The sequence below is a fragment of the Anser cygnoides genome, chromosome 30 (assembly GCF_040182565.1).
Source record: "Anser cygnoides isolate HZ-2024a breed goose chromosome 30, Taihu_goose_T2T_genome, whole genome shotgun sequence".
Classification (NCBI taxonomy): Eukaryota; Metazoa; Chordata; class Aves; order Anseriformes; family Anatidae; genus Anser; species Anser cygnoides.
The window spans coordinates 3,242,236-3,251,385 of record NC_089902.1 but is presented as its reverse complement, the minus strand read 5'-3'; the positions used below and the strand labels follow the sequence as shown (position 1 = coordinate 3,251,385).

General features: G+C 52.6%; 1 protein-coding gene across 1 annotated transcript; it reads left to right on the top strand.

The window, feature by feature from the left end:
• Positions 1-208: 208 nt before the first annotated feature.
• Positions 209-799, top strand: LOC136787713 (olfactory receptor 14C36-like). Its single transcript, XM_066985027.1, has one exon. It carries the CDS (start codon positions 230-232, stop codon positions 797-799), a length of 570 nt encoding a protein of 189 aa, XP_066841128.1. The 5' UTR covers positions 209-229.
• Positions 800-9,150: the final 8,351 nt, after the last annotated feature.

The window sequence follows — 9,150 nt, the reverse complement described above, 5'->3', positions numbered from 1 at the left end:
CAACGGCCTCATCCTCACCGCCGTCGCCTGCGACCACCGCCTCCACACCCCCATGTACTTCTTCCTCCTCAACCTCGCCCTCCTCGACCTGGGCTCCATCTCCACCACTCTGCCCAAAGCCATGGCCAATGCCCTCTGGGACACCAGGGCCATCTCCTATCAAGGGTGTGCTGCACAGGTCTTGCTGTTTGTCTTCTTGGTTGGAGCAGAATTTTATGTTCTCACGGTCATGGCCTACGACCGCTACGTTGCCATCTGCAAGCCCCTGCACTACGGGAGCCTCGTGGGCAGCAGAGCTTGTGCCCAGATGGCAGCAGCTGCCTGGGGCAGTGGCTTTCTCAATGCTGTCCTGCACACGGCCACTACATTTTCCCTGCCCCTCTGCCAAGGCAATGCTGTGGACCAGTTCTTCTGTGAAGTCCCCCAGATCCTCAAGCTCTCCTGCTCAGATGCCTACCTCAGGGAAGTTGGGGCACTTGTGTGTAGTGTTTCTTTATTTTTTGGTTGTTTCATTTTCATTGTGGTGTCCTATGTGCTGATCTTCAGGGCTGTGCTGAGGATCCCCTCTGAGCAGGGCCGGCACAAAGCCTTTTCCACATGCCTCCCTCACCTGGCCGTGGTCTCCCTGTTTGTCAGCACTGCCATGTTTGCCTACCTGAAGCCCTCCTCCATCTCTTCCTCATCCCTGGACCTGGTGGTGTCATTTCTGTACTCAGTGGTGCCTCCAGCAGTGAACCCCCTCATCTACAGCATGAGGAACCAGGAGCTCAAGGATGTCTTGTGGAAACTGATGCCTTGATGTGTTTCAAAATCACTGAGGAGTGATTCTAAGGCATAAATCCTGGGCGTTCTGCTGCACTCCAAGTAAAACCTTGTGGATCCTCAGAGGCAAAGAAACTGTCCCTTTAGTGCAGAGCGTCCCACAGAGACGACAGCCAATCTGTCCATCAGTGCTGGTCTCAGCTGCGCTGGCATCTCTTTGAGTTGCAGGATAATTACCGTCAGTGGTTGTCCTGAGAAGAACCTGGGTACTGCTGAGTGCAGAAGAAGCCAGGCTCCAAGTGCCCATCTCCAGACCCCTCACCCTGTCCCCGTACTCCCCTTCCCCCAAGCACCCCGAGGGCTCACTCCATGGGCAGGTGAAACCCCCATCCCCAGGCAGCCTGGGAACAAGAGCAGCAGCAGCACGGCCAGGTGGAGAAGCCAGGAGGAATGGCAGCGTGCTGCTGCCAGGGGAGGCAAGGCCAGGGAGGGACAGACGGACACTCAGCACACCCTCCTGTGCTGCAGCTCTGCCTGCAGAGGAGGCAGCTCCTGCTCATTGCAAACGATCTGTGCTCACCTCAAGCCTGCAGACAACTCCGAAAGGCAGGGGGTATCAGGACTTTTGTAGCTCCTAAATATCAGCTAGGATAAAGCCTGAGAGGACCACAATGATGATGTTGGTGCAGTTTGTGGGCTGAGGTGTTGGAAGGGACTTCATGAAGTTCATTGATGGCATATTGGTCCCTCACTGCAATGCTCCAGGAGTCTCAGTCTTCTGCAAAATCCTGAAAGCTCATTACCATGAAACCTGCCTTCCCTGCACTGCAGGATTCTTCAACCACAGGCTACAAACAAAATCTTGCCTTTCTGGTAGCCCCTGCCTTGGTCTTTCTCTTGAAAAATGCAATCATAAATGCCATTCTCTATAGCATCTTCTACACTTTGCTGGAGAAACAGAGAGACCCATCCTGATTGTTGCTATCAGCCATCGGATGTGCCAGCTGTAGAAGACCCCTCTGGCAACCCCACCTGCATGGCCCTGCTGCCAGAGACTCACGGTGCCAAGAGCCTGCAGATCTGTCCTGCCACACGCTGCCCTCTGTTGCTGCGCTCCTCACTGCCTCCAAGCCCTCTCTCCTTCTCTCCTGTCCCCGTGCCACCTGCGGTCAGAGCCCCCAGCCCTGCTGCGCTGTGCACAGGAGCTGCTCCTGGGCACAGCTGTCTCTCTGCACCAGGGCCCTCTTGCCACGAGCTCTCTCTGTCCCAGGAGCCCGGCCCAGCTCAGCACCACACGCCCAGCCCAAGACATTGGAATCCCCCCTCGGGGGGCTTTGGGGAGGAGCCCACGAACCTCAGGCACTGAGAGACAATTGAAGACATCTCTCAACAAGTCCAAGTCAGAGGCAAGTTTCCTGCCGTGTCCCCCTGAGGGCCAGCACTGACACAGCCTCCCTTGGAGCTCGTTAGAGCAGAGCAATGGAGGCAGTGAGGGCAAGGAGACAAAGGCACTTTGAAGGTGGCACTGATGTGTAGGAAAACTGGATGTGTTTCACCAAGCACAAGGGCCAGGCCTTGACCGCCAGCCCCTGGGAAGGGAGATCCTTTCCCTTCACACACTGCTCAGGGCTCTTCGTGGGGCAGGAGGAGATGGGGATGTGCATGGCCAAGTGCAGGAGAATGGTTCGAGCCCTGCCTGGTTCATGGGTGGGGGCGAGGAGGCAATGAGGCCCTGGTGCTTTACCGATAAGCTGTCTCCTCCTAGGCCTCAGTGGCAGAGACAACAGCCAGAGCCATGGACCCAAAGCCCTGGGTCCTGTTGGGACTCTCAGCCTTGTCACAGCCCTCTAACCTCTCAAAACTAGGCTATTCGAAGGACTCTCAGACCTGCACCTCTTTCCCTGCTGGCTGCAAGCCTTTCTCCATGTGGTGTCACACCGGATCTGAGCTGAGTCTGATACCTCAGATCTTCTTGGTGGCCATGCTCCTCGTAAGGCAGCTCTGTAGGAAGCTGGCCTGGTTCCTGGTGAGCAGGCACCACTGCTCATATGGCATCCCTCATGGGGGATGTTCACGAGTCTATGGAGCTAGATGGGATCCCCCTCTTGGTACTGAGGGAACTGGCAGAAGTGCTCACCAAGCCGCTTTCCATCATTTCTCAGCAGTCCTGGCTATCAGGGGTGTTCCCAGTCAACTGGTGACATGGAAATATGATGCCCACCTACAAAATGGCTGGAAGGAGGATCTGGGGAACTACAGGCCTGTCAGTCTGACCAGTGACGGGGAAGTTCATGGAGCAGATTATCTTGAGTACCATCATGCAACACTTAGAAGACAACCAGGTGATCAGGCGCAGTCAGGAGGGCTTTATCAAAGTCAGGTCCTACTTGACAAGTCTAAACTCCTTCTGTGACAAAGTGATGCACTCAGTGGATGACGTAATGGCCATGGATATGGTTTATCTAGACCTCAGTAAGGATTCTGAAACTGTTTCCTACAGCGTTCTCCCAGAGAAACTGGCTGCTCGAGGCTTGGACGGTGTTGTGGTTTAACCCGGCTGGCAGCTAAACACCACACAGCCGTTCGCTCACCCTCCCCCCTCCCTCTCTGGGATGGGGGAGAGAAACGGGAAAGTGAAGCCGGTGAGTTGAGATAAAGACAGTTTATTAAGACAGGAATATAATAATAACAATAATAATAATAATAGTGATCATGATAATAGTATTAATAATAATAATGTGTAAAAAAACAAGTGATGCACAACGCAATTGCTCACCACCCGCTGACCGATGCCCAGCCTATCCCCGAGCAGCCGGCCCCCCCACCCTGGCCAGCCACCCCTATATATTGTTCAGCATGATGCCAGATGGTATGGAATACCCCTTTGGCCAGTTTGGGTCAGCTGTCCTGGGTCTGTCCCCTCCCAGCTCCTGCTGCACCCCCAGCCTGCTCGCTGGCAGGACAGAGCGAGAAGCCGAAAAGTCCTTGGCCTGGTGTAAACACTGCTCTGCAACAATTAAAACATCAGCATGTTATCAGCGCTCTTCTGATCCTAATCCAAAACATAGCACCCTACCAGCTACTAGGAGGGAAAATTAACTCTGTCCTAACTGGAACCAGGACACTACCCCAGGGAAGTGTTCACAGCGCTGAGGCTGTCAGAATTCAACAAATATTTGGGCAACCCCCTCAGGCATATGGACTGATTTTTGGGTGTTCATGTACAGATTCAGGGGTGGGATCTGATGATCCTTGTGGAACCCCTCCAAGTCAGGATATTCTATGATTCTACAACTCTAGGAACATAGGAGGAGAATTGTCCTGGAGCTCAAAGACCTGCCAACACAGGGCAGCTGAGACCAGGACTGGTGGAATGACTGGCTCTCCTCACTGAAGGGCACTCTGCTCTAACAAGGCAGTATCTGTGACTCTGAGGACCTACAGGGTTTCACTTGGAGTGCAGCAGAAAGCCCAGGATTTATGCCTTAGAAGCACTCCTCAGGTGTGGTGGGACAGCTGAACAAAGAGGACAAATCAAACAAACAAAGAAACAAATAAATAAGTAAATCTCCACACGTCTGCTCTGTGATGAACTAGGAGCAAAACTGGGGAAATCTCTTCTATATCAGGAGTGAAGTGAATCTGAGACTACGCCATGTTCCTACCATGTTGTTACCTTGAGCTACGACTGATTCTTCCATTGCCCACAGAAGAGTACTCTTCTCGCAGAGAAACTCAGAACCAGTTGGAAGTCATTAAAGGGAACTTCAAAATAACTGCCTGCAATTGGACAATCTTTTTGATGTCTTTTAATGAGAAAATTGAATTTTCCTCTGATAAGTCTGTTGTACATTATTACTGTTCTTTCTCTTTGTGCAGGACCACATCCCAAAAAAAGCAGATGTCCAATAGAACTGCCATCAGTGAGTTCCTCCTGCTGGCATTTGCAGACACGCGGGAGCTGCAGCTCCTGCACTTCGGGCTCTTCCTGGGCATCTACCTGGCTGCCCTCCTGGGCAACGGCCTCATCCTCACCGCCATAGCCTGCGACCACCGCCTCCACACCCCCATGTACTTCTTCCTCCTCAACCTCGCCCTCCTTGACCTGGGATCCATCTCCACCACTCTGCCCAAAGCCATGGCCAATGCCCTCTGGGACACCAGGGCCATCTCCTATCAAGGGTGTGCTGTCCAAGTCCTCTTTTTAGTCTTCTTGTTTGGAGCAGAGTTTTCCCTTCTCACCGTCATGTCCTACGACCACTACGTTGCCATCTGCAAGCCCCTGCACTACGGGAGCCTCGTGGGCAGCAGAGCTTGTGCCCAGATGGCAGCAGCTGCCTGGGGCAGTGGCTTTCTCAATGTTGTCCTGCACACGGCCACTACCTTTTCCCTGCCCCTCTGCCAAGGCAATGCTGTGGACCAGTTCTTCTGTGAAATTTCCCAGATCCTCAAGCTCTCCTGCTCAGATGCATACCTCAGGGAAGCTGGGCTTACTGCAATCACCTTCTGTTTAGGTATTGGTTGCTTCGTCTTCATTGTGCTCTCCTATGTGCAGATCTTCAGGGCTGTGCTGAGGATGCCCTCTTAGCAGGGCCGGCACAAAGCCTTTTCCACGTGCCTCCCTCACCTGGTCGTGGTCTCCCTGTTTATCAGTACTGGCATGTTTGCCTACCTGAAGCCCCCCCCCATCTCCTCCCCATCCCTGGACCTGGTGTTGTCATTTCTGTACTCAGTGGTGCCTCCAGCAGTGAACCCCCTCATCTATAGCATCAGGAATAAGGAACTAAGGAATTCAGTGAAGACAGTTCTAGAATACACAATTCTTCAATATATTTACATATAATAATATGCATAAAATCAAAATTCCTATGTTTCCTCAAAAAAATGTAAGACAATTTTTTGTTAATATTTGTCTGTACTATTATATTCTGAAAATATTGTTTCTGATTTAAATAATATATTTTTTATCCTCCTACTTGTTAATCATTTTCCCAGAGATGCCAGTTTCCTGTATAGATATACCCAGTAAGGAAGTCATCAGAAGCTCATTGCACTCAGCTGCTGTCTCTTCCCATCTGCTTTGGAGCTGGGGGAGCAGCCCCAGCACGCAGGAGGGGCTCAGGGCCCCTGCTGCTTCACTGGAGCCATGGCCATGGCCAGCAGCAGGACGTGGCCTTTCAACTCCTGCTCTCTTTTGCCTTCCAGTGTGTTCCTCCTGTGCTCTTGTATCTGTGTTAGTCTTGAGGTCTCATGTACCTTGGTGACAGTCCTGTTCTCTCTGCAGTGACATCCCTGTGGCTGCAGGCAGCAGCAGGCACTGTGCAGCCCTGGGTCACAGCCGGCCTCCCTGCTAGCAGTGCAGTAACAAGAGGGGCTGCTCAGGGCAAACCCAGTCTTGGACTCATCTGCATGGGACTGTGCCCCCTGCAGTGGGGCTGATGGCGGATTCCAGCCTGGAGAGGAATCTGGAGCTGGCAGCAAATGTCAGGGGATCTGCAGGGACAATGTGCTCAGTGGGTAGTGATTAGGACCTCTTAAAATGAGTGACCATCCAAGGAAGAGTCTTTTAGGGGGAAAAGCGAATCTGAGGTGTCCAGGGGCTAAGGAGGGCTCTGCAACACCAGGGGAGGCCGTGAAGAGCCAGCAGGTGAAGGCCCATAAGACTGCAGAGTAATTGAGGAGACCTTATTTAAAGCCCTGAAGAAGACGCAATACTTCTTCATCTCTGCAGCCTGCCCCCGAGAAATTGCCTGCCCCCCGAGAAATTGCCCCCCTCTCTTGGAAAGATGACCCCATTATTTATTGCTGAGCACCACGTTATTGAGTTCCACCCGGAAGGCAGGGCTAGGCAGTGGGGATGGCAGGAGGAAGACTTGTGTGAAGACTATGAAAAACATGGAAATTCAGGGCTTTAGCAGATCCTTAAAGTCCTGCCTGGGTCCCCAAATGGAAAGCAATGTATGCCTGTGGGTGGAGGAGGAGGAGGCGAGTCCCAGCACAGGGGCAGGGCTGAACGGCCCTGCGTGAAGCTGGGCTGATGGAGAAGTGTCCACCTTGCGTGTGTGCCTCAGCCTGGGAGAAGGGGCCTGCCCGCGGTGCGGGATGGCTGGGCTGTGCTCAGCCAGGCCCCAGGAGCTGACCTTGCTCTCTTCCTCCCCACCACTCCCCACACGGGGCAGGCCCTCAGGAAACACCCCTGAGCCTGGAGATGCACCAACCTGCTGCGGTGAGGTGCCACTACTGCAGGGGAAGAGAGGAGGGTTGGAGAGACACGTGGAGCCTGTGGGAAGAGTGGTGTGGCCTGGGGAAGTGAGGGCCTGGGAAAAGTTACCCTGGATCCATAGGAGCCATTCTGGAAAGAAAACTTGTAGGCAGGAACAGCACATTTCTGGAGGTGCAGAGCTGCTGGGCACATTGTGCAGGGCGCTCTGATGGACTTTTGTGTCCTTTTCCATCATGTCTTAAGTGCCACTTTTCTCAGAAATAGAGTAGCCAGCAGAGGTGTGATGGATAAGCTGAGATCATGAAAGCCAGCATTAACGTGCCCCTAAGAAGATGACTGATATGGAGAGGTCAGGAGAAGCATGGACAGGAGAGATGTGAGATTTGGGGAGGGAATAGGGGCTTGGCCAGCAGAAACTAAGGATTTTGTCGAGGTAAGAAGGTTCAGGTTATGCTGATGCTGCTGTAACCGTGACTTAAAACAGTCACACGAAGCCCTTCACCGGCTTCAACCAGTAAACTTAATTCGCAAACCTAAATGCTACTCCACACCATAACAGCGATCTACTACTCTAATGCTTGACCTCAAAGAAACCCTTGAAGCCAAAATACTTTCCCTTACCCTTACACTTTTCCTTACCTTGATCCCTCCCCTTAACACTAGATTTCAATGCTTTATTTAACCCTAGTCTTCTTGGCAGACCTAAACAAAACCCTAAATCACAAAGCTTGGTCATACCCTAACCACAGACCTTGACACCGTAAGCAGAAAACCAAACCTGCCCATGAAATATTTGATTAAATTGTAACCCAGAAAAGTGAGCCCAGGTCCTTAATCAAAACCTGAACACCAAACAGAGAAAGCACTTGTTCCTGTGTATTAACCTCCCCACCTTCAGACACTTTTTAACCCTTAACGTAAGGTGCTTGGCCCCTTGGGGCAGGGCAGAAAGAGTGAGGTTGTTGTGCAGTCACATGGCATTCAGAGATGGATGTGAGGGGCCGTGGATCTGATCAGCTTGTGGGCCACAAGGAGGAGATAGATGGGAATGCTCTGCTGAGCTCAGCTCTGCCTCAGGATCTCCTGCCCCAGCAGGAGGAATGGGACTGGGGCAGTGACTGGGAGGTCACTTCTGTCTCTGCAGCTGATAGGGCAGCAGCAGGAACGTGTCACGCAAAGGGACTGTGAGGTCCCTTGTGTCTGGAGGTGGCAGGTCAGCCTTGGCTTCTCCCTGGGATCGGCACTTTGGGGCTGCCATCTGCCAGTGGCCCTGCTAGGCCAGCAGAAGGCCCCTGCTTGGCATGTTGACTGTGGGATCCCCTCTGCCTCCATCCCCAGGAGGACCCAGACAGAAAGAAGGCCCGCAGAGGGATTGTCCTGTCCCTTCTGCTTGAGGCCAGGACTGGACAGCAGGAGGCACAAGGCTTGGCTGTGTCTAGCCAAGAAGCTGCAAGGCCAGCAGCAGGCCCAGGGCTTGGGAGATGCTGGTGAGGTGACTTCTGTCTGCTTAGCTGACAGGCCGCAAGGACGTTCTTCTCATGGAATCACACTGCCCACCACATCATACAGACCCCAACAAGAACCCTGAGCCAGACGGGGGGGTGCAGGATCTCCCCTCCCAGTGGCTGCGGTCAGGCCTTGGCCCTTCTGCTTCACCAAAACCAACCAAGACTTTTCTCAGCACAGCGCTTTGCCTGTCTGGAATCATGGCCTCCAATGATCTGCCCTAACAAGTCCCTGGGGAGGCTTTGTTAGTAACAGCCCTCAGAGGGGCCCATTAATACTCCAAGTCACTTCAACTTTTCCTTCTCACTTTAACTTCTCAAGCGGTTACATCATTCTCCTCTCAGTACCTGAGCTTCACAGACTGAGCACCAAAATGCAACATGGAACTGTGTGGTTTAACCCGGCTGGCAGCTAAACACCACACAGCCCTTCACTCACCCTCCCCCCTCCCTCTCTGGGATGGGGGAGAGAAACGGGAAAGTGAAGCCGGTGAGTTGAGATAAAGACAGTTTATTAAGACATGAAAATAATAATAACAATAATGATAATAGTGATAATGATAATAGTATTAATAATAATAATGTGTAAGAAACAAGTGATGCACAATGCAATTGCTCACCACCCGCTGACCGATGCCCAGCCTATCCCTGAGCAGCCGG

What these genes read in the sequence shown, in the direction of transcription:
- LOC136787713 (XM_066985027.1), top strand. Translation starts at nt 230, where the DNA reads ATGGCCTACGACCGCTACGTTGCCATCTGCAAGCCCCTGCACTACGGG.